This window comes from Sarcophilus harrisii, chromosome 3 (genome assembly GCF_902635505.1).
Source record: "Sarcophilus harrisii chromosome 3, mSarHar1.11, whole genome shotgun sequence".
In the NCBI taxonomy this organism is placed as follows: Eukaryota; Metazoa; Chordata; class Mammalia; order Dasyuromorphia; family Dasyuridae; genus Sarcophilus; species Sarcophilus harrisii.
In genome coordinates this window covers 84896109-84921623 of record NC_045428.1, presented here as the reverse complement: position 1 = coordinate 84921623, position 25515 = coordinate 84896109, and the positions used below count along the sequence as shown (strand labels likewise).

Sequence of the window (25515 nt, the reverse complement as noted above, 5' to 3'; positions counted from 1 at the left end):
GAGGGCCGGGCTGACGCCGGCGTGGGACGGGTGGTGGTGCCCGTGGTGCAGGTGGTGCCCGTGGTGGTGGTGGTGGTGGTGGAGGTGGTGCGGGTGGACGCTGCCATTGATGACCACGTTCTGGGGAGGGGGGTGCGGCAGGGGGTGCTGCGGCAGGGGGGGCTGGTTGGGGGAGACGGCGCCGGGGGTCTCGGCCTCCTGGAAGTTGTTGAGCGTCTCCTCCGAGGAGCTGCGCTCGGGCTCCCCCAGGTCTGTGGCCCGCGACAGGGACACGTCCAGGATCTCCGAGGAGGACAGGTCCTCCGTGTGGGACTCGTCCAGGTCGTCGTAGCTCTCCGTGTCCTCGGCGATGCTGTTGTTGGAGCTGATGCTGGCCGAGATCTGGGCCGGCGTGACGCTCGTGATCTGGAAGCCGCTCTTCTTCTTCATCTGCGCGCCGCCGGGCGCCGCGGCCAGCGCCGGGGCCTGCGGCAGGAGGTGCAGGCTCTGCGGGGGCGGCGGCGGCGCCGGGCCCCCGGACGCCGCCCCCGGGCAGCGGCGCGGGCGGCGCGTAGTCCTCGGCGGAGGCGGCGCCGAGCCGGCCCCGCCGCCGCCGCCGCCGCTGCCGCTGCCCCTCCGGGGGACCGCCGCGGCCGGGTGCGCCATCTTCCGAGCCCCGAGGTCTGCGGCGGCGGCGGCGGCCGTGGCCTCGGGCGGCTGGTGCATCGTGTGCGCGCCCGCCGCGGGAGCTTTGTGTGGAGAGCGCAGGAGCCCGAGGCTCGGTCCCGCTCCGGCTCGGCCGCCCGGCCCGCCGCGCTGGGCCGGGGGAGGATGGAGGAGGGTGAACAAGGCAAAAATGGGGGAAGGGGTGACACTATCAGTCCTCGGCCATTCACTTTTCCTTCTGGTCCTCTCCACCCCCTTTTATACAGTCCGCTTCACTAGGGGAGGAGGGGGTGGGGGGGAGGTAGAGGAAGGAGGCAGGCTGACTGGAGAAGAGGGGAGGGGGAGAGAGAGAAATGCCCACGTTATCCGGCCAACTTGGAACCTCCGCAGCCGCGGCCCCCGCCCCCGGCCCAACTCCGGCCCCGGCCCCGCCACCCGCCCCCGGCCCGCTGGGCTGCCCCCGGGAAAGGCACGCCCGGAGGCCAGGCCGGGACGACCCGACCGGCCCGGCGCGGTCCCCTCCCCCCGCCCCCTCCCCCACCGCCGGGCTAGAGGCTGCTCCGGGAGGCTCCGCCGCCGCTGCGGCTTCGAAGGCACCGGGGCCGATAAGTCGGCCAGGGCCGGGCACGGAGGAAAGGGGGGAGGGGGAGATACGTACGATCCTCGCCCCCAGCCGGGGGGCGGCGGCGGCGGCGGCCGGGCGGGCGGGGGCGGTGGCAGCGACGGCAGCCCAGGGACCGCTCCATCACTGGCGGCGGCGGAGCCCCAACATCTTCCTCCCTCCGGGCCGGCGGCTGCAGCCCGGCGGCTCTGGGTCCTCGGCCCTCGGGGAGGAGGCAGGCGGGCAGGTTCTCCTCCCGGCGTCCGGGCGGCAGCCAGGGGGCGTGAGGCTCCTCTCGGCGGCGGCGGCTTCGCCGGGGCCGGGGCTACCCGCGGACGGACGGTCGGGCGGGCGCCGCTGAATGAAGCAGGAGGTGGGGGCGGCTGGGGGAAGGGGAAAGGAGCGGGATGGGGGGAGGGAGGTGTCGGGTGCGCCCGGGGGTTGGGGAAGGGGGCGGCTGGGAGGTAGTTACGAGTGCTCTCCTCCGGCTGCCCCGGCTATGCCGTCTCCCCCACTGACTCTCACGGCATTGGAAGAGGAGGGACGGGCTCCCGAGCCCGGGCGCAGGAGGAGGAGGAGCGTCCGGCGGTAAGAAGAGGAGGAGGAGGAGGCAGCGGCGGCCGGGGGAGGGGGCCAAGGAAGATGGCGTCTGCGCAGGCGCTCTGGCGCCGCAGACATAAAGCCTCGCCTGGCGGGGAGAAGGGGCGGGGCTGGGCGAGAGTGGGGGGGGGGGGGGGGGGGGGGGGGGGGGGGGGGGGGGGGGGGGGGGGGGGGGGGGGGCGGTGTTCGGGGACTCGGAGACCCGCCGCCGCCGCCGCCACCGCCGCCGCCAAGTTCGGGTGTTCCGGACGGAAACTACCGAAGTCTGAAGTCGGGTGCCCAGGCGCCGGCGCGATGGGGGCGGGGACTTCGAGGTCGGAGAGCGAATCCTAGACGGACAGCGTGATGCTGCCAGTATAGGGTGGGGTGGGGCATGAAGTGAGAGAGGGGGCTCGGGCGCGAGCGGGCGAGGTGTGTCCTCGCTCCCTGCGTGCTCGGGGCGTGTGAGCGCGTGCACGCGCCCCGGGGAGGGGGGAGGAGCGCCCTCTGCAGTGCCGGGGGGGAGGGGAGAAGAGGGGCGGGGCGGATCGCCGGGCCATGTGCCTGGAGCGGGCCCCCTGGTAGAACGGGGCTCTTCCCCGCAGCACAGCGGGCGCATCACGAGTTCTGCTTCCCAGGAGTCCCTGGCTACCACATGAGTCAGGCTTTTTCCCTCCTCTGTCACCTTCCCTGCGCGGAGGATGCCCACGCCTGCCTGCGTCCCCTCCCCCCACCCCGCTCTCCCTCGGCTCCTCCTTCGCGGCCCGGGCGTGGCGGGGCGACACCTGGCCCCCGAGCCCCGGGCTCCCCTTTGCGCGAGCGGCCCGCAGCTGCCACGCGGCCCCCCGGGGTGCGCGGAGGGAGGCGCCCCGGGCCGTCCGGGCTGCAGAGGTTAGCAGCTGCGGCGGGCGGGCGGAGCGCACGCCTCCGTGCCGGGGAGCGGCTGCCCCTCCCTCCTGCCGGTCTGTCCCGGGGGACAGACCCCTCTCCACAGGTGGGGCCCGTGTACCGTGCATCCCCCTAGAATAATTCGTTGCAGTCCTAACGATATAAGCAAACTTAAGGTTTGCAAAGCGCCTCACAACGCAACGTCGAATCTTTAAAATCCTCCAGCAGTAACGCCGAGGAACTCTGAAGCATCGCTTAGGATCGAGCAATGGGCTGAGGTGGGGGGGAGAGGGGGGGGAGGAGAGGGGGGAGAGGGGGAGGGGGGAGGGGGAGGAAGCGCTTCCCACAGGTTCCCCTTTGGACTCCTACTACGGTGGGACCGCGAAAGAATGGGAACCCAGGCGAGGGCGCTAAAGCGAGAAGAACGCCCCGAGTGACAGGGGAGGGCAGAAAAATGTGTTTCCAGAAATTCTGCCTGGAAGAATCTCAAGATTACGCCGGTCTGTGAAGGTGTCTCAGCGATCTGGGTTTCCCAGAAAGTGCCCTCGGTTAGAAATGTCAGGGATCCAGCCCTGAGCATTTCCCCCATTTCGTAGTTTTCCTGGCCCAGAAAAGCCAGAACCGTGTGGCCTCTTGATAAAGTATGTTGACTTCGTACTTCTGAAGCTAAAATCGCGTGGAAGGTCTGCCTGAAAAAAGAAAAAAAAAGGTCTGTCCAAAGTTAAGAGTTAGGATTCAACCTTCAGGTATGATAGTTAACTTCTCTAAACCTCAGTTCCCTTTTAGATGAGGTGAAAAATGTCACTCCTTTGTAGTAGCTGTGATTTTCGAAGTATAAACTGAAAGGCACCGAGTTCAATTATATTTTGAGATGCTTATTCTTGAATTTTGATTAGTCATTGTCATTTTTTCCCTGATCTTTTCTCCACCTCATTCTGCTCTACCACATAGCCAAGGATTGTTCAATATTCACTTTAAAGATTGACCAGATGGAAATATCACATGAACACAAAATTATATTTTTAATTTCACTCTCTATGTCGTTGGGATGTAGTGTTACTTTAAAAAAAAAAAAAAGCTCTTTTTTTTTTTTCCATCTCAAAGCCTTTACACATGATACTCTTAATTAATGGCCTTCCTATCAGTTTTTGAAATGCAAATCTCAATCATGTTTTTTCAACAGTTTTCAAATGGGAAATGGAAACTATCTTAACTGATTGAAACTCCTTGTGGAATGCAGACAGGCAAAATAGTTTCTGCAGGGCATATTCCTGCAATCACAAAACATAATTTAGGTCTGTTTTATATATTATTCAAAACAGAAGATTTTCACAGAACGTAGGAGCCCTCAACATCATACTAGTATTTGGTCTGAGACAAAGGAGGCCACCTGAGATTAAAGTATTAAATTATAACCCAAAATTGATAGTGTAGAAACTAGCTGCTTAAGTATCCATACAAAAGCTCCTGTCCTTCAGATACTACACTTTTAAAACTGGATACTAGTAGGAGTACTATTTCTTAAAGAACTGCTTTTTAAACTTCACTGCATGGAAGCCTTGGGTTCCATGAAGCAAACAGAGCTTTCCAAAAAGTAGAATAGGTTTATAATTAGGCAGATTAGATCTAGAAGTCAAGGTTTCATGACCACTTATAGGACATGATGTAGACGAGGTTTGGATTTAATTATGAGTAGAAATAAACGGCTTCTGAGGATCCTAAACAACTGTTATTCTGATTTAATGACTTCTTGTGTCTCATTAAAATATGCTCTGTAAGCCAGGGTTCTACAGAACTCAAAGGTGTCAGAATCGAAACTTGGAAAAGACAGGCAGAGTCACACACAAAAATATGTGCCTTTGTTTTCCAGCTATCATTAATGTGTCTGTCTATGAATAAAAAGTCTTAAAAAGGAGAAGAAACAGGATGCAGAAAACAATGTTTAAATCTTGAACTTGGTCTCTCAACACATACCTAGCTTTTTTGGCAAATGTATTTGTGTTTTTACATTAAAAGTTGTTAACATTTCACTTTTTTTGTCATGAGTAAATTTTTTCAGTTACTTTCATTTCTAGTCTTATGTTGAAGTATTTAATAAAGAATGAAAATTTTAATCTAAACATTGAGGGGAGGGTCACTTATTAGTTATGCCTTTGGAAAGACTGTTAGAAGACTTTCTACTTCTAGAGCTTGGTACACAGGAGGTACCGAATCACTTTTCTACTATATAAAAGATAAATCTTTATTTAAATTAGGTAGAACAAGTGTTGTCTTTACTTTGTAGAGGAAAAAAAGGAAAGCCCAGAGGGGAGTCATATGACTTCATCTATTATCACGTGACTATCCAGGTCTTAATGACTCCCCTATACATGCTTTCTTTTATACTGGTTCTATGATCTTTTTCAATTGTAGTTTTTGTATTATCATAAGACCACTCAAGAAACAAAAAACCCCAGGTATCATAAATTGTGGATCCACTTCCACAAAGGAAATGGGAAGTTGTGTAATATTAAAAATGAACAAGTTGCTTATAAATATAATAGTCAATAGATATTTTTTGCACCTAGAATATCTGCTAAAGCAAGGGTAGATATCCATTTTGCATACCATGCATTCCCCCCCCCCCCAAAAAAAAATGTTACTGCTTTGTTCCAATAATTTGTTTTGAGTCAATATTCATGCCAAAGTATAGAGAACTTGTTATTATAACAATTTGGCATTTCACCTGAATGTCCTAAGGAAAAGTTAACATTTGAACACTATTTTGAGTGTTTCGTGTAGAATATACTATAATAAACTTTAGCTTCTTGTTGGAAAACATGGGCAAGAATGCAAATTTTACAACACTTTAGTAGAGACTATGCAGGGAAAAAAATACTGCTTTTACACTGAACAGAACTGAATTATATCATTTTAACTAATACAGAATCAATCCATCAGATAAGAAATGAACCTATGTTTACACGATGGAATAGAAATAGCCCAATATTTAAAGTCAGGAGATCTGGCTTCCAATTCTAGTACCAACACTTAACTAGCTATGCAATCATGGGCAAGTCTTTTAGCCTCTTGAAATTTTAATATCTTCTTCTACAAAATTTCCCTTCCCACCACAAAAAGCTACCCTGAAGAAAAACTGTGTAAATCTCAAAGTATCATTTCTCAGTGTGAACAATTATTCTCCCTTTTGTTCCACTTGCTTTATGACTGACTATGCAAATATGAATGAATACATTTAAGGTCATAAAACTGTAACTATAGGATCAAAAATTTAACCTAAAAAGACCTTTAAGGTCTATGAGCTCAACCCTCTATTTTATAGACAGTAATCCAAGGCCAAGAGAAATGAAGAGTTCACATAGCTAGTACATTTCCAAGTTGAAAGCATCATCTGTATCAGCCTGTTAAATCTTAGATGTAAATTCATCTCTGTCAACTAGGTTTTTTAATATATTGAAAGAATTGAATGATCTATGATCTAGAATGGCATTACATATCAAAGAACAATATCTCGTAGAGCTTCATTATAAACAGGAAAATCTTTGGAAAAACAGAAAAGAACATAAAGGAACAACCCCATTAAATTTTCTGAGCAAGCAAACCACAAAGATGGAATATATTTTCACATTTCTGATGTAAATAACTAATAATTTATTTAAGTAAATTATTTTTAAGGAGAACTTGACAGAATCATGATAGGACTCTTAATCCCCATGCTTTGTTTTGAGTTCTCAAAGACTACAGCAGCAAGATTCAAGCTTTGGCTGGAAATGCTTTTTTTGGGGCCTGGATACAAACTGTCTAGGGCCTATCCTTTGCTAAGCATCAAGAGGCTTAACAGAAGCTTGACTTATAAAGGTCAGAAGGGAGGACTAGAGTATCAACCAATGAAAGTTAAACTTAAACTCCGTCCTGTTTAGTACATTTTTGTTTCTACAGTGACCAGGCCAGCGACAGAGTAGCAGAAATGACAGCAGAAAGCCATAACAATTGGAGCCAAATAGTAATTAATCTGTTGATACTCTAGGTCCTATGTCTGTTCAACAACCAGCACATTGGTGGAAGCTGAACATCCCCAAAGCATAAATATAGTTTAATGCAAAGACTACAGACAAAAAAAGTTGGTATAACTGCCTTCAACAGAACAACAAAACACATCATATTTTTTTTGGCCATTATTTGATTATTATTCCTTACAAGGGTTAGGATGGGCATAAATAAAGACCACCACGAAAGTAATTTCAGCTTATGTACTTGTATATGTTCCAGAGGAGAGTAATTTTAGGAAGAACTTGACAAGAATCTCCAAATTTATAAAATATACTTTACTCATCAAATTCTAAGCAAAAGTGGGCAGAGAAGACTACAATGATCATGTTGGAAACCATGTTTCTGAAATTCTAATAATGTTCATAAAAGAAAAGAAATTCAAAGGAGTTGTACAAAAGTGAAAATTTAATTGAAAGCCCAGAAACTTTCTTTGCCAATAAACAGTTAACCTTTTTGACAAGGTGAGAGATATGAAAGCCAATGCTATTTTACAGTAAAAGGTCATTTGCAAACATTACAGAAGGGGAGAAAAGATTTCTAGGAAGCAAAAAGCAATCAAGTCTACCTGTATGTAACTTAGCAGAAGACTCATCTAAATCAAATTATCCTGAGATTTGCATATGAAATTAGAGGGAGAGGACAACAAGTAGCTGTGAAATGAAACAGATTTCTGTTTCTAGAGTTATGTTTTCAGGAGTGATCTTTTCTCATCAATGATAATAGAATTGCCACATTTAGTCTCTCTCATTTCAGGATCCAATATATATTATGAGAGGAAGGAGCAATTGTACCCCAAAAAAGTGACCAAGAAAAACACAAAATATGCTTAATTTCTTATTTCTAGGAAATCTTTGTGGAAATAACCTATGATGTACTTGATAAAAACCCCAAAGTAAAACAGACAATGTTTCAGAGTCAGAATTAAACCAGTAGATCAGAGTAGGTTGGGTTGTATTTAGAAAACTTCACAATCCTTTAAGTGGTATTAAATTATTGGTTTTTTCTGCATTTGTATTCACAGAATAACAAAAGAGTCTGAGAAAACTCTCAAGAGTTGATTGGATCTTCCATGGAGAATTTACAGGAAAATGTAGCCAAAAATTCCACAGGTTGAAAAGGTATGTAAGTATCCACACTGATGAGATCACAGATAATAATAGACAATCACTAACTTTCATAATTCTTTAAGGTTTGTAAAGTATGTAACATGTATTATCTCATTTGATCCTCATGACAATTCTGTTAAATAGTCAACAGTAATTATACTTTTTTTTAATAGATAAAGAAACTCAAGTTGGAAGAAGTAAAACAATTTCCAAAAAGGACTTAAGCTCAGGTGTTGTAGCTCTAACCCCAATAAGTATCAAAGTAAATTTCTGTAAGCAGCATTTTTCTTTTATATGAAATGTAAAAAATTTCTATTTTTTTTCTGTTTGATTTAATTTCATGAGTTTTTTCACAGATTATTATTTGGGTATAAAATTCCCATAATTGCACAACATTCCAAATCTGGTTTCACTTCTGTGAGACATTTATAAATTAGTTTGACACTAGTCAGTTTATTATTGCCTTCTGATTTTGTTGTTCTGCATAACTCTTGGAATTTTTGGAATTCTATAAGTAAATGATCTGTATTGAACCTATGGGCACCCTTTTTTCTTAAGCCATATCATTCAAAGAGAAATGTACACATTAGAAATATCAATGATTCAACTAGTATAATGGTCTACCTCTGATCATAATAGGTACCATGTGCTTGGGAAAAGGCAATAATTCCATATATTATTCCTAATTGAAAAGATGCTCTATCAGATGGAGAAAATGTTTCAACTTTATCTAACTCATCACTGGAATATGAAGTTTTGCCAGTAACAATCTCATCTTTCTCAGCATGATCTAAAGACAACTTGTCATTTGCACATTATTTTGAATGTGTCAAATGAAAAGTGTTCCATAGAATCACATACTCTTAAAGTTAGAAGTAACCTCAAAGGTTATCTAATCTAGTTCTATATTTGTACTACATATTTCATGATTCTAGTAAGATAGCTCTTATTATTCTATATCAGCTAAATCACCAAGATCAGCAGAAATAAAAACACTGATGCAACCAGAATTCCTATATATTTTATGAAGTGTGGCATAATAGGAAGGGGATCCAAGGACTTGGCTTCCATTTCCTGCTTCTTCCACTTACTAGCTAGATGATCTTCCTTAAGTCATTTCACTCATAAGAATCTGTTTCCCTCATCAATATGAAGGAAGTAATAATACTTGTATTACCCAGCTCACATGGCTATTGTAAGGGGTGTTCTATAAATTATAATGAATATAAAATGTTAGCTATTGTTATTAAGTTCACTGAAATCTGCATTTATCCAAAGTTTCCAAATTTAAGGACAAATGATGTATTGATATCCTTCCCAAGTCTGGGATTGACAATCTTTTGTCAAAACCATTTTTATCTCATTTTTATTGATGAAGCTTAAAGTTAAGAGGGAAAAAAATTAGAAAGAAATATGTTTTTAGTAGCTTGGTATTTTAATGATCATTTCTAATTTCCAATTAATATCAGCACTGGAAGAAAATAATCCCTGTTAGAAAACTTTAAGACCAAGATGTCAATTATATTTTTTTTCCCTCTACATCCCAACATTTAACAAATGAGGTAGAAAAGAGGAGCAGCAAACTGGACCAATCACCAAAAAGCAATCTTTAGTAGACTTTCATTGACATTCTGTTCATAAGGAGTAAAGCCATTCAAAGCTATATGAATGAAGGTAAACCAAATATGAAAGGTAAGCATAAAGGAATCAAGAAAAATAAACCTCAAGAAGCACATTGTTGTACAGTATCACAAAGAACACATGTTGTTCTTTGTCCAAATCAAAGTCAAGAGTTTTTTGTATGCCCTACTAATCTGTGATACAGTCCTATGACTGACTCAGCCTCATCAGTGAGTTAAATTTTGTGCTAATTGCCAAGCTACCAAAAAAGTTTCCATCAGAGACTGGAAGAAAAAGCACAGGTGCTTTCTTGCTACCGCTATTTATAGACTGGAACGAGACCACATGTGATGCCGACTGAGTGTTTTATCTTTGATGTTTGGAAGAATTTCTAGCCATCCCTTTCTTTAATTCAAGTTTTACATTGGTATAGAATTGACATCTCTAATCACTTTATGTTCTGAATAAAATATAAGTAGCTATGTGAAATGCATCTTTGAAAATTATATCTTTTTATATTGTGTAAACTGTCTCAATTTATTCATATTTGTATATTCTATGAGAAATTAACTTAGGGAAATTAGCAAAAATACATGCTGCCTGAGGGCAAAAATGGTGCCACACATACTTCTCTGCAAGAGAAAAGATTTTGGCTGATTTATCCACATCTATATAGCTTTCTATTCTGTCTCCTGGTTTTTGGTAGATGTGTGTTCCACTAATGCAACTCATGTAAATTTTCAACAGAACTCTGTGTCCAGAATATTTTGGGGGAATAAAAAGAAAATTGTTTTTACATTTTTTGAATCTTCACTATATGAGGAAAGATGAGTTTGGGGGAATAGGGGCATGGAGGAATCAAATCTTTTCAACTGGAACTTTCCCTCTTGAAGCTCAACTTTTCCTAATCCTAAATAACCTTGTATCTTGTCTTGATAGACAGCTGAAGTTTTGTTTAGAGATTTCATCATGCATTTTGTTAAATACCATGGGGAAATATTAATAAATCCTATGGGGAATTAGAGTTCTTTAATTGTCATGGAATCTTAGAGTTGCATCATTTAAATTCTAGCTTTAGGACATAAAAGTGTTTCTGTGCCTATGTGATAGGCTAGATACTGTCTGTTGGGGTCCATGACTTGCTAGGAACTCAGTGTTGATTACCTGTAGCATAGCTCAACATGTCATAGAGCATACAATATAATGAAGAGAGTAATTTCAGAGATTGCATTGACCCTTCTTTAAAAGGTTATTGTAATTGATTTTAAGACTAAAAACTGACTTGCTGCAAATGTGTGTTATTTTAAAGCTTTAATGTCAAGGAGCCAGCTGTATTTTCCCTAAAATTAAAAAAAGTATCTTATCATACTCAGATTATCAGTAAATTCCATATAAGCCAGATATTTATTTCAATAAATACTGTTTGATAATCACAGGACCAGAGATTTAAAACTAGCAAGGATTCAGGGGCTGTCTAGTCCAAGCTCTTCATTTTATAAGAGAGCCCATAGAAGAGAAGGAGGTAAGGAAGAAAAAGATGGAAAGAAGGAAAGAGGGAGGAAGGTAGGAAGAGAGGAAGTAAGAAAAAAGGAAAGAGGGAGGGAAGAAAAGAAAAAAGAATTATTACGTGCCTATTATGTGCCAGGCACTATGCTAAGCTATCTACTAATACCTCATTTGATTCTCATAACTACCTGGGGAGGTAGATTCTATTATTAATCCCATTTTTTAATCAAAAATGGAACAAGCATAGGTTAAATGATTTGTCCAGAGCCACACAGCTAGTAACTGTCAGAGACCAAATTTAAATACAAGTTTTCCTTGCTCCAGTGTTCTATTCAGTGCACTTACCACCTAATTGCCTCCAAAGTAATTCACTTAATATCACACAGGTAGCTGAAATTTTAATCAATCTAGACTCCAAATCCAATTTACCATTTTTCTCTTGGGCTGCATTCTTGGTGGAACTCTTAGACTGTGCTCTGAATTTCTGGAGAAAATGCTGAAAGAGGGAAAAAGTTGGGGCCTGGTTCCTCTGAAGACATCTAGTCCTGTGAAAGGGAACCTCATTCTTTGGACTCTAAATTCTTTCTTTCTAGTTCTACATGAAGGAATTACAGCTTCCAAGTTTGGGGAAGTCTCAGGAGGATGGATGCAATATCCAGGACAGGAGGATATCCAGACATCTTGGCATTCCACAGTCTGGGTTTATAATCAACTAAGCAGTGTTTCCAGGAGGAGTCAGAAGAGATCTATGGGTATGACCTTCCAAATCCAGCTTAAGTGTAGCTGAGATAAGAATTTAGTCTTGATACTACCTTTGGATGTGACCTCCTGGGGGAAGGGGGGGGAGGGATTGTGCTCAATAGAAACTGGGCTATGTTTGAACCTATTTCCTCTCAGAGATCCAGGTGGTATTCTATTGAGGGAAATGTCTGTACCACTTGCTTGTTTTAAAAAGATTTTGTTATAGGCATAAAGGCCCAATGACTAGCGTCCATTCAAGAAGTACTTTCTAGCCTAATGATTGGAATCAAGGCTTGTTTATATTGGTCATGGAACCTCCTCACCAAATACGATTTAGAGACTCTCAAAAACTGCTAGTATTGAAGCTGAAGCATGATTTTTCACCTCGGTATCTGCTGGGAACTATACGGGGAATTCAGAGGATTTCCAGCCCACCTTCTGCCCTAGTTCTGATCATTAAAATGTCTACCAAGAATAGTTAGCCATTTCCAATCATTCTGCTCTGATAGAATATTAACTAATAACACCCAATAATTTAGTCTTGCTATGTCTGAGATCCAGACTTTGATATGAGATTCAGTTAATTTCACCTTCCCACCCCAGAAAAAAACATTTAACTTTAATTCCCACTTTGGTGAAATCTGAAAATAGTAATATTTCACTTTCTGCTTCTCTGAGTGGTAATTGCACTGCATCACTTAACTAATAATACCATTTGCGCTTCTGTACCTCCCAAATACATGATGAGTCCTCAATTCATGAATAGCTTTGCTACACAAACATAGAATAGAACAAAACCAAACCCAAACAAAAGGATGGGCTGACTATTGCTTGGCTTTTAGAAAACAAAAAAATTCCACATTTCATAGATCCACAACATTAACAAGCTCCAGTTTTTATCTGAGTCATATTTCAGGATTCTTTCACCCGGTTAGATCAAAATATTCTTCCCAACTAGTACATGTGGTTATCTCTGGAAAAGTGCTACAGATGAAAAAAACAAAGATGTTCAATACCCATTTGTGATGCTTTGGAAAGAGATAAGGAAGGAATGCTAGGTTGTACACAAAGAGCTTTTGCTCTGAAACCAGGAAGGTAAGTAATTCAAGCAGTCAATAATCATATACTTTCTCAGAAATTCAACCTTATTTCTATTCAAGCCAGCAAAACATTTTTTTAAGCACCTACCATGTGCCAAATACTATGCTTAGCTGGAGATAAAAAAAGACAAGAATGAAGCAATCCCTGCCCTCAAGGGACTTATTCTCAAGGGAGGGGAAAGAGACTATTAATTCTTAAAGAAACTGCTTCAGATCTGAAAACAAGATAGTCTTTCCATACCCTTGCAAATCAGACCACTTCTTGTTCAAAGACAAAACAGTTGATGACAATATTCCTTATCTCCTCATTTGTTATTGATCTACGCTGCTCTCCCCTTTCCCTAAATTATTTTGCAATTACCCTTCTCTCTTTCTCTCTGTCTCTGTCTCTCTCTGTCTCTCTGTCTGTCTCTCTCTCTCTGTGTCTCTCTATCTCCTCTCTGTATGTCTCCTTCCCTCTCTCCCTCCTTCTGTCTCTCTGTCTCTTTCTCTCCCTATCTCTGTCTCTCTTTCTCTGTTTCTTCTTTCACTATCTCTATATGCATATATGTATATGTGTGTTTATATATACATATATTGCATATATGTGTATTATACATGTACAGAAGTTTTGTAAAAGAAAAGTTTACTTCAATTACAAAGATAGCCTCAAATAATTACAAATACATTTCAATGAAATAGTTGCATGTTGGCATATTTTACCAATTGCTTTTGGGAAACGAATGATTTTGATTATTTAAATTTATAACTATTACAACCACTGTGTTGTATGACACTGTCAAATGACTCAATAAGAATTTATTCCTAAATATTGAGTCATTCAACTGTTGTCTATCAATGAGAAAATATATTACTCACTGATGTAGATAGACCATTAGGTATAAATCTGAGAACTATAATTACTCTTCTTCAAGAAAAACTGACTAAATAAGAATCAATACAGTAGTTGTCTTTAAGTAGCATTTTTCCCAATTACATATAAAGACAATTTTTAAGATTCATTTTTTAATATAAAATTTTGAGTTCTAAATTTTCTCCCTTCCTCTCCTACCCCTTCCCTAAGATGGTAAGCAATTTGATATGGGTTATATATATGCAATCATGTAAAACATATATATATATTAGTCATGTTCTAAAGGAAGAAATAGAACAAAAGGGAAAAAAACTCACTGAAAATAAAGTGAAAATAGTAAATTTCTATCTGAATTCAGACTTTTATCAGTTCTTTCTCTGGATATAACACAGTAGTTTGGAAGAAATGATAAATGTTCTAGATTCCCAGAGAAACACATCACAAAGATTTCCATGTCCCTGGAGCATGGAAATATGATGAACACCACTGATAAAGGCAAACAGATCACAAAGAGAAAAGAAGCAGAAAATCTAATTCACTCATTGAATCTCCTTGCCCCCTAATAAGACCATGGTAGCTGTCAAGAAAAAATAAAATGTTTTCTTTCTTTTTCACGCGTTTCATTCACATTCATCATTTCATATCATGGCATTACCAATTAGATCACACCAAACTATCCTATAGGAAAAAAGCAGGATTGCTGTAATGTGCATAATACATTGCAGAAAAAAAGTAACATTAATGTTAAAAAATTAATGATCACTCCAATCTGAAATACATTGAAAACAACTTATCTTATACACAAAGACTATAGATTAGGTTCTCAGCTTAGGACCAAAAGCTAGCTCAGTTCACAAGCTTAAACTTCCTACTTTGTCCTCTGCAAGAAAGGTCATTATCCTTTCTGAAAGCTATTATTCTCACCCCTAGCAAACCCCTCAAGAAGTCATTTAGTTTATCCCTCACTTGCAGATGACGGGGCCTAAATCATAGGGACCCTGACACTTGGTTGATTGGGAAAGACAGAGTTGCAACTGTTCTGTAACAAGCTTGTAACCAGCTGGAGACAGACTTAATTTCAGTAAAATCCTCAAAATATTTTAGCAGTGCAGTGAAAATGAAGTATAAACTCACTGGTATAGAACATTAAATTAATCAACCAATATTTACTGAATTCTGCAATATATTTAATATAATTTCATATATATGTAATATCCTACATAATGCAGCAGAGTTAACTTTTAAAATTTACATTATTGTACATAAAATAAAAATTTAGCACATCAAACTTTATATTTTTGCCCTGTAAATCAACTCATCCAACCATCATTTTATAAATAATAAAACTAAGACTTAAGGAGGTGAAGTGATTTACCAACACTCACATTAATTGTATCAGAGACAGCTAGGAGGCCTGGTGGACAAATTGCCCGATGTGGAATCAGAAAGGCCTGAGTTCAAATAGGACCTCAGATACTTACCAGCTGTCTTTACCCTGGCCAAGTCACTTAAGCCTATTTTTCTCAGTTTCTGTATCTGTAAAATGAGCTTAAGAAGGGTGTGGCAATTTTGTTTGCCATTATGTTTGCCAAGAAAACCACCAAAGGGGGGGTCACAGAGTCAGACAAAACTGATTAAACAACTTTATCTCCAAATCTAATTCTTTTTCACTGTATTCCTATAACTATCTATTTTTCAATCTCCTTGTTTTGCTATTTGCAAATAATACTAATTTTGCAGTTAAATTTTTTTTAAACTACAAAACTTCACTAATTTAGGCTTCACTAATTTGGAGTTGTGGTCATTCAGACAGAAGCTGATAGGGAGTTTACTTTTTCAGTATTTATAAAGAGTTAGCTAAGAAAATCAAGAGTGTGTAACTTAATATACTAATGGAAGACTTATCAGTCTAACTGACCCAGAAAACCATTTGAAATTATATAAGAAAAGTGACTAAGCTGTATATATATTTGATCTCAAAAAGGTAAAAGATAGAAAAAAAGGCTCCACATGCACAAAATTATTCATGGCAACATTTTCTATAGTAGCAAAGAACCTGAAACAATGAGTAAAGATATTACAATATATAAACATAATCGAATATTATTGTAATTTGATATGATAAATATTAGGATTTGGGGAAAACATCAGAAAATTTGTACAAACTAGTACAGTGTAAAATTAAGAGTACCAGAAAGACAATATATATGATGACTTTAGCAATGTAAGTGAAAAGATCATTAAAAATAAAGTTTGAGTAGTTATAAATATTTTGAGTTGTAAATATTTTGTCTTTGTACTTGAGAGCACTTAATGAAACACACTTCCCTCCTTAGGACAGAGAGGGAGAGACAGAGAAGATAGAAGGAGGGAGAGAGAGAGAGAGAGAGAGAGAGAGAGAGAGAGAGAGAGAGAGAGAGAGAGAGAGAGAGAGAGAGCTCTAAGAGGTCAGAATACTGCATACATTTAAAAATTAGTCACATGCTTTACATCCCATCTAACCATCCATGTTGGCCATTTCATCTGTCATTGTGCTCTTCACAACCATTAAACTACTGGACATAGGTTTGGAACCACCATCCTAAGGTAGTGGTATGCTGCTCAGTGAGTCAGCCAGCCCAAATGCACATGATGGGGCCAGAATTAGCCAACCTCAGACTATCACTCTTCTCCTCTTTTCTACAGTATTAAGCTGGAAACAATCAAACTAATACCATTGCTACTAGAAAGGGATGTAACAAAATAGTTGACTATGATTCTATTCATCATTTCTGTGACTTTCCAAACTAAAACATCTTTCTCCATCTACTACGCCTTTCCTTGGGTTGTCTGTCTCTTAATCAATGCTTTTCATTCATTCATTTATATTGTATTGGGTGTTTTTGCTCAACTGTTTTTCTTTCTAATAAGGGCCAGGGTTATGGAATATCCAGAAATGACTATGATGTAAGAACAAAAGGAATCAATACAAATTTCTTTAAAAAAAAAAAAAAAAGAAAGAAAAAAGAAAAAGAAAAAAGAAAGAAAGAAAGAAAGAAAATTAAGAGTATATGTAACATTTCTAGGATGCCCTAAAATACATAGAACTAAAGAGCAAACTCAAGTACTTTATAAGAACTTGTTTGCATAAAATCAAAATGCTGGTTGTAAGTCATCTTGGATATTAATTATTCAAGCTCTAAGACCTTACTGGCCAGCACTTTGTTATTTTAAATCTAGCTACCATATGGACTAGAATTGGGGAAAAAATAACCATTTTTCTTTAGAAAAATTCTACAAATTAGAACTTTTATTAATGCAAACTGGCCGTTTTCTTGGTTAGTCTTAGGATAGTGTCATTATAAATAAGGTAATGTAAATTCCAGTAAGAATTTTGAGCTATATAAGATATTTGATACTTGTCATTCCGATAACATTTCCCCATCTGTCATGTATTCCACTGTCATTAAAGCTTTCTCCTTTCAAATTCTTTTAATTAAATTCTTTTAATCAGGTTCTTAAAAACGAACATATGTGGTTGCCTCATATATTGCCTTTTAACTTATCTCACTTTAGCTTTAAAGCAAAATTTATGCCATATATTATGATTTAAATGTGGTTACAAAAATTCATCCTTAATATATACATACACACACCACACACACACATATATATTTACATGTATATGTATATATAATGCAATAAGAATCATAGAATCAAATGCTGAATGGGTTCTTCAGAGGGGTTCATACTGAACCTTAATAAATTGGTCTCTATGGAAGAATACATCTTACTGCTAATTGTGGATAAAGAAAGAAATTCTATAGGATCATTCTACAGGTTCATTGCAAATCATAAGAACAGATTCTTTACTGGGACAGGAATGTAGATAATTTGTTTTTTGCATTTACATGCATAAGGACATTTATGTATAGGAACTAACCATCTTTTAGAGAATACTACTACATATAATATCTCATGGCTAGGGCTGGGCATCTTCTCTAGGATGTTATATTATGGAAAGACCAATTGGTTTAGCCCCTGTCTTCCCATCTCAGTTCTACTACTTACTACTTTTGTGATCTTGGACAAGTTTTTTAACAAATCTTTAACAAGTTGGGCTTTCTAATTTATAAAATGGGAATGGGTTAGGCTTTGAACCAGGAAGATCCCCTTTTAGTTTTGGAGCTATGAAATCTTAAGTTTAACTGGAATAATTCAAATAGGTAGTAGCCTGGCTATAAACTAGAGCTTTACCATCACTTATTTCCTTAATTGTGATAGAGCCTCTGGAGTAATATAAAGTACGTCTTAAGACTAACACAGATACTCATGAACAACCCGATTCATCATAAAAATAATATAAGGGGACAAGATTCAAAATTAAATAAGGCAGGTGCCATAACCACATTATATTTTCTAATTTCACCCAGTGTCTTCTCTGCCCTAAACAAACATTTTCTCACCACCGATTATAGGGAGCTTAGATCAGAAGTGCATCAAGCTCTTCTCCCATTATCTGGGCTTCATTCACTCTCAGCAGAACTGCTGTTACAATCAGCTGTTACTTGATTCTACTGTTTCCTCTAGGCCTAATGGGGATGGGGGTGGGGTGAAATGGGGAGAGGGACATCCCAGGTGAATCTTCTATACACAGTGGAAGACACCACCTGCTCCCTTCTGCCTCTGGGTCTGCCTGTATTTTCTCCCCATTATTCTAGTAGATAGAAAGTAAGCTATAGCCAGTAACAGAAATTAACGTGTCAATTGAAATTTTAAAATCACAATTTAAAATTAGCTTCAACAATTTTTGTTAAGCACCAATTTATATTTCATATACACAAATCAGTGAGCCAAGGGATCCTGATTTATGCCAGGCTATAACAGAGATTTATATGGAAATAGATAAAATGTGTGATGTCCTCAAAGGAGATAGTGATTTCTGCCTGAGAAAAAGAGGTTGTCCATAACTAGGCAATCACTCTTTTGCTCTCCTGTGTTCAAAAGGGCTATTGGGTTAGAATAATATCTACATTATATCAAATATATCAGATATTTGCATTCCAAAAAAAAGGATGCTCTTTGGGATTTAAGATAAAAGTCCATTTATTTTGTTGTTAAGAATGGGAAATTGTCATATCCCAAAGAAGAAAGGCTAATAGTTTAATCTTGGCCAGATGATATCCTCTCCCACCAAATATTCATTACACAAAAGATAATCATGACCAGTAAGCAAACATATTCATCAGAACTTACAAAAACACAGAAATAGAGGGAAGTCTTACAGACTAATTTAGGAGATAAAGCTACTCAGGAGTAAAAATGCTCTCCAACTTGAGAGTGAGATGAAATATCAGCTGAACCAAGTACAGAATTATTTCATCTGAGAAATAGATACTTAACAGTCCTTGGGGTACAGGTAGTAGGAATGAAGCAACATGTTGTATGTTGGCTCTTTCCCACATGCTTATGACTCTGGGGACCTCCTCTTGATTATTCAAAAGTTAAATCCTCACCTTGTTTCTTTCTTCTATTTCTCTCAGAAGTCTCTCAGGCAATCTGGAGTCATATCTCCCTCCACTGAAGTTGAGCTTCATTCAGCATCACAAGGTTGCCGTCAAGGATCCACCTAAACCCACCTTAACAAGCTGGGGATACAGACATATGATGTAACATTTACAGAAAGTAATTCTAACTTAGATTTCCTGTTATAGTTACAGTTAGATTCAGATTTCCTGCTTGTGCTATTATTTTTGTTTTTCCATATGGTGTTCTCTTTCTACATTTCTTATTCTGCACTTAATCATCTTCTTTTAGGATCTTTTAATATAATTGTAGTCTGGAATTATAACTTTCACATATAAAAAATATTGTTATCTTTTGTTTTTACATTATCTTAATTTTCTGATATATCCTTCCTCTTCCTTTCCCAGAAAGCTATCTCTTGTCTTTAAAAACAAACCAACAAACAAAAAAATGAAGTAGCTCACCCAAACTAGTAAATTTATCATTTGAAACTAATAACACAGGTCATTTTATACAATGATAATTCTTTACCTCAGCAAAGAAGAGACAAAGGTGCTTTGCTATTTTTCCAGATAGGAAGAAGGCCCTGGACTCATTTTGTTATTGCTATTCATTTATTTCAGTTGCATCTGACTCTTCATGACACCATTTAGGGTTTTCTTGACAAAAATACTGAAATGATTTGCCATTTCCTTCTCTAGCTCATTTTATAGACAAGGAAACTTAGGGAAACTGGTTAAGTGACTTGCCCAGGTTCACATAACTAGTAAGTATCTGAGACTGGATTTCAATTCAGAAAGATAAGATCTTCCTGATTCCAGGCTCAGTGGCCTATCAGTGCTACCTAATATTTTTAACTTTAGTCCCTGAAGCCTGAGGATATTACCATACTTCTAGACTGAAGCAAAGGCTGAGGACTTAGAGCCTCTTACAATTACTTGCAACTCAGTTTTAGTAGATCTTTCAAATTTGTTCTGCCTTCCTTTACAAAAGCAGATTGAATTGTTTGCTGTCATTTCTTCTGTGCTCATGATTATCTCAGAGCAGTTGTTTTGTAAGAAGAGTTGTTTCAATACTCATGGGTGAACTTTGATTTGATTCTGGTAATCACATCCTACCAACTGATAATCAGCAAGACTAGTACAGCACTGATGCAATTTTTCATGAACCTGCATGTGACTAGTAATTAGTATTGGAATTCATGAAGAAAAGGTACAAATAGCTAAACATCTTAATCATATAAACATATTAGAGGGGTCAAAGAGACTTGGGTAAGGTGAAGAAGATTCTGAAGTAACAAGAGACATTAAATAAACACAGTCACTAGGAATACTACATTGATTTAAATAAATGGAACAAAACAGTCTAAATTTTGAGTGAATTTTCCTTATAAATAAAATCTCTAAGAACAAAAAGAAGGAACAATAATGTGACATTAGAACTTTGAATTGGGAGTCAGAAATGTGGGTTTTGTATGTATTAACTGTTCATGACATGAAAGGCAATTCATTTACTCTCTCCATGGATCAGGACTTGATTTATCCCTAGAGTTACTTCTAACTCTATAATATTTATAATCCAAGAATATGGACCACTCACCATCCCATTCCATCCCGTTAAAGGGAAAAGAGCACCAGATTTGAAGTCGGGAATTCTGGCTCTGTTGCTTACTGCTACAACCTTGGTCATTTTCATTTATCTTCTTTCATACATTTTATCTGTCTTTCATTTATCTTCATATTTTATCTATCTTTCTCAGTTATTATAATTATAATTGTTATTAAAATACAGAATTTAGTTTAAAAAATTTCCCCTTCCATTTACATTGTTGTAGTTTTTATGCATATCGTTTTTCCCGATTGTGCTTACTTCACTTTACATCATTTATCTAAGTCTTCTGTGTATTCTTGATAGAAATAATGTCTTATAACCCAGTGTCCCATCATTTATTTAGCCATTTCCCAATGGGAATATTCTTTGTTTTCAATTCTTTGCTGATATAAGTATTTTGATGTATATGGACCCTGTTGTGTCCTGTTTTCTAGAGCCCCAAGTTGGGGTGACAAAACGTACTGTGCTTTCTAGGTCCCCCATGCCAGGGTGATTAAAATATACCATCCTAGTGGAAAAGTGATGAGGAGGGACTCCTGAGGATGGTGGGAAAATGGAGTTTCAAGAACTTTCCCCCTTTTTATACCCTCATATCCTTACGTAACAAAAACAAGAAGCATGTGCCCAATATATACTGTGCATGGGGGACCACATAAACAACTTGCTATTGTATGTAGTTTGCCACCTGCTTCAATCATGACACAGGTTGTCACCACCCCCTGTCTTCTCAGGAAGGCCAAGAGCCCTGGGAAGCTGAACCAGACATTGTTAGCAGGTTTCCTCTGGACTGAAGGGTCTTATACTTCATCCAGAGTTTCTCCACTGTCTGTGACTCTTTATAGGACCCTTCTTTCTCTCTCCAGTAGGCCTAGGAAATTATTATAGAAAAGAAATCTATTATAAACTAGTCCTGAACAGAACTCAAGAAACTTCCAGACTGATTTATATTCTTATACTAGGAGATTCTTTTTAGAGTGGAAAGACTACTCACTATTCTACTTACTATACTTCTTGGGTTTCCTAAAGTTTTAATGATCCAGGAAGCAAATGTGGTATTGAAATATCCATATAACTTATTGTGTATCTAATTTATATTTTAATGTACTTAACATCTACTGGTCATCCTGCCATCTAGGGGAGGGGGTGGGGGGGTAAGAGGTAAAAAATTGGAACAAGAGGTTTGGCAATTGTTAATGCTGTAAAGTTACCCATGCATATAACCTGTAAATAAAAGGCTATTAAATTAAAAAAAAAAGAAATATCCATATAACACAAGTGGGCTGTTTTTCATAATAAAAACTGATGTTCACAATTAAGATAGTGGATAAACTATCCCAAATATTGGCAGGAATAAGTTGTTTTTAAAAATGGTTGGAAGGATCTATTACTTTATATAGCTCAAATTACTAGTTGACTTAGATCAAAATGGATTGGAAAAATATAAAGCAGTTTCCAAAGGTTGAATGTCATTATTCAAATATCTCTAATAAAATTTTTGATAATACTTACTAGCTGTACAACCTTGGGCAAGTTACTTAACCCTGTTTACCTCAGTTTTCTCATCTATAAAATGAGCTGGAAAAGGAAATGGCAAATTACACCAGTATCTTTGCCAAGAAAACCCTAAATGACATCATAAAGAGTCAGACATAACTTAACAACTAAACAACAACAGTCTCTCCTTAGCATGAGTTTTAATTACAGGAATTGAAATTGAGTGATAGACTTGGATGTACAGAGGGAGTTTATCTCGTGGGGGCAGGAAGAGATAGCAAACACAAACAGAAGATAAAAGTATACAAACTCTGTGCTTCCATTCCATGACACTGTTAGCTCTGTGTCCCTCCAAGTATTTGTAGCATTTCCCAATTAAGGAGGATTTGCAAATAGAATTGTATCCTACTAAGGTGAGAGATGTTTGATAGGCATGAATAATGGAATATTATCGTCTCAGAAAAATTAAATGGGAGCATGATCCACAAAACCTTTCAAAAGAAGGTTCACAAAGACTTCCTAAAATAGATTTTTGACTGGAAAAAAGGTAGGGGATTCATATATTAAAAGAAAGAGGTAACAAATAGACGTCCCTTATTCTCTGAGATTCTTATGAAATATATAGGGATCTAGAGTAAGGCTCCTAGAATGTTGAGTGGATATCTCCTATGTAGGATTTAGGTGAAAAGTTTCATGATATAGACAAGAATAGATGGATTCCGATTAAAATCACTGGAGAGGGTGCCCAAATTAGTGAAATCACAATCATCACCAATATATGCAAATCCACAAACTTACTTTTTACTTTTTCCTGAATTCTTAATCTATTTGCCCTTGGCAACCTATTTGTCTCTCATGATTGCCCTTGGCAGTCATTCTGGTGAAGCCTATGAACCCCTTCTCTAATGTTTTTAAATGCATAAAGTAAAATACAGAGGATTAAAAATGAATCAATCAATAAGTATTTATTAAGTACCTACTTTGTACCAGGCACTATGCTAATTATCATGAAATAGTTATCAAAATATTTTTAAATAAATTCACATATCCCAGAATAACAACTTTTGCTTTAGGTCATTAATAAAGCTGTCCAAAATGATGGTTTAATGGCAATCCCAGTAGCTTAAAGCACCATTAAAACTTTTTGTATTCATGTATCTTCTTTGTTCAAAATTTTGAAAGTTATTATTTTTTTTTAAAGTATATGTGTCAAGATGGAAGGGAGAGATTAAATAATTTATCCATGATCACAGAGGTAGTATCAGAGGAAGGATCAAACTCAGGTCTTTCTTGACTCAGTTCAGGTAATTATTTCACTATGCTGCTTACATTTCTTAAAATTGCTTCATTTATCTCATCTTAGTCCCTAAAGATGTTATTAACTTCCTCCCCTCCCTCATACCACCATTTACCTGAAGCAATACTAGTCATTAGAGGACTGGGGACAGCTAGTTAAACTTGGTTCACATTCTACTTGACAATATGCTCTTCAGTAATAACAACAATAATAGCAGCTAACATTTATATTAAAGTAATGAAGCCCTGTACATATTTTATCTCATTTAATTCTCACAACAAACCTCATTTGCCTCAGTTTCCTCATCTGTAAAATGAACTGGAGAAGAAAATGGCAAGTTATTCCAGTATCTTTGCCAAGAACTTCCCAAACAGAGTCATGAAAAATAAGACACAATTGAAAAACAACTGAACAATAACAATAAGGTGCTATTTAATAATGGCACCATGTTATACAAATGAAGAAAGTGAGACAGATTGAGGTTAGGTGACTTGTCCAGAGTTCACACAACTAGTTAAGTATCTGAAATGGAATTTGAATTCAAATCTTCCTGACTACAAGTCTAGTATTCTATCCATCCTGCTAATAATTTACCAGATAAATTATTTAGTAATTTCCTCCCTCAATTTTCTCATTTCCATATTTCGACTTCTTCTAGGATCATAGTATTTATCTAATATCTCCCTGAGATTTGGTAAGGACACAAAAATTAATGTTTTCAAAGCATTTTGCCATTCTGGCTTGATCCACTAAATTGTATTGTTTTTCTAGGTCATAATTATGTGTTAGAGAGGAAGAGAAAAGAGAAAAGGTTGCATATATGTGTGCACCCTTTTGCTTTCCTTTTAATTGTGTGAATTTTAATCATTCTGCTGCTCTGAGTAATTTCAGTCATGAGTTCCTATTTGGCCATCCTAAAAAGTATCCTTAAAATCCTTCCCAGGTGACTAGAGGCATAACTGACGTGACTGAGAGAGAGTGGTTCATTCATCAAGTATTAAAGAGTCATTTTATGAAAAGACCATCCTAGTCATTTTTCAATAGGACAATTATAGTCAAGTCCAAAAACCACCATGGACTTGCCAATTCTATTGTTGTGAAGGGTCACTGAACTATTATGGTCACCGAATATAGTGACTCAGGTAAATTTCCACTCAGCTAAATTTTCCCACACTTAGAAGAAAACATGCAATTTCTCATGATAGACAAACATAAAGATTTCAGAGGGAATAGTCTATCAAGTTACAATGCCTGTGAGCCAGCTGTTTCTTCACTGTATCATATTCTTCCCCAAATCCAGCCCCAGGCTCTTTTGGAATCCTTGGAGTAAAGCTCCTGGATAAAGCTGAAGCACATTATGGACATGAAGTTCTTAGACACCTTATTGCTACACCTGAAAAGGCAATTGTTTAGCTTGCTAGAACCTTTACTTATGTATCCCACATTTGAATTGCCAAGATATAGAATTAATTTTGTATCAAGTACAGAATATTTTTCATTTTGTATCAAGTACAAAATATTGTAGCATATATCTACTAATGGTGAATTCCTAGACTGGCATGAGGACTAAGGACTATATTTGAAAAATCCAAATCCTTATACGTGAGATTTTATCTTAATAAGATGATAAAACTTGGAATAGGAAGGGAGCTCAGAGGTATACCACTGCTCATTTTACCAATGAGAAAAAGGAAGCCCATAGAGGGACAATGAATTAGACCAGGTTACATAGAAAGTAAACCTCAGAGGGAGGTTTTAACCTCAGTCCTATGATCCTCGATCCAGTGGGGTTTTTGCTGTAAATGTAAGAGACATGTCTGCTATTTTCAGATAATTTGCCATAAGGTATTACTTCAAGAGTAGAGATAGCCTCAGGTATGAGCTACTGCACTATAAACTGATATTCTTCACATGTCTAC

General features: G+C 39.0%; 2 protein-coding genes across 3 annotated transcripts in view; one reads left to right on the top strand and one right to left on the bottom strand.

The window, feature by feature from the left end:
* The window catches only part of TSC22D1 (TSC22 domain family member 1), a 147711-nt gene extending 146341 nt beyond the window's left edge, over window positions 1-1370 (bottom strand). The window contains 4 exon segments of the mRNA XM_031958400.1: window positions 1-531; window positions 533-579; window positions 582-968; window positions 1304-1370. Coding sequence (XP_031814260.1) covers window positions 1-531; window positions 533-579; window positions 582-705 — 702 coding nt within the window. The 5' untranslated portion in view covers window positions 706-968; window positions 1304-1370.
* Window positions 1371-2027: 657 nt separating this feature from the next.
* Window positions 2028-25515, top strand: part of LOC116422248 (translation initiation factor IF-2-like) — a 36417-nt gene continuing 12929 nt past the window's right edge. Inside the window, exons 1-3 of one of the 2 annotated variants that reach the window (XM_031958398.1) lie at window positions 2028-2819; window positions 7785-7881; window positions 11589-11737. In XM_031958398.1, the coding sequence (XP_031814258.1) occupies window positions 2481-2819; window positions 7785-7802 (357 nt within the window). In that variant the 5' untranslated portion in view covers window positions 2028-2480 and the 3' untranslated portion in view covers window positions 7803-7881; window positions 11589-11737. Of the gene's footprint in view, window positions 2820-7784; window positions 7882-11588; window positions 11738-25515 lie in introns of those variants that run through there. The other variant, XM_031958399.1, reaches the window with a different exon arrangement.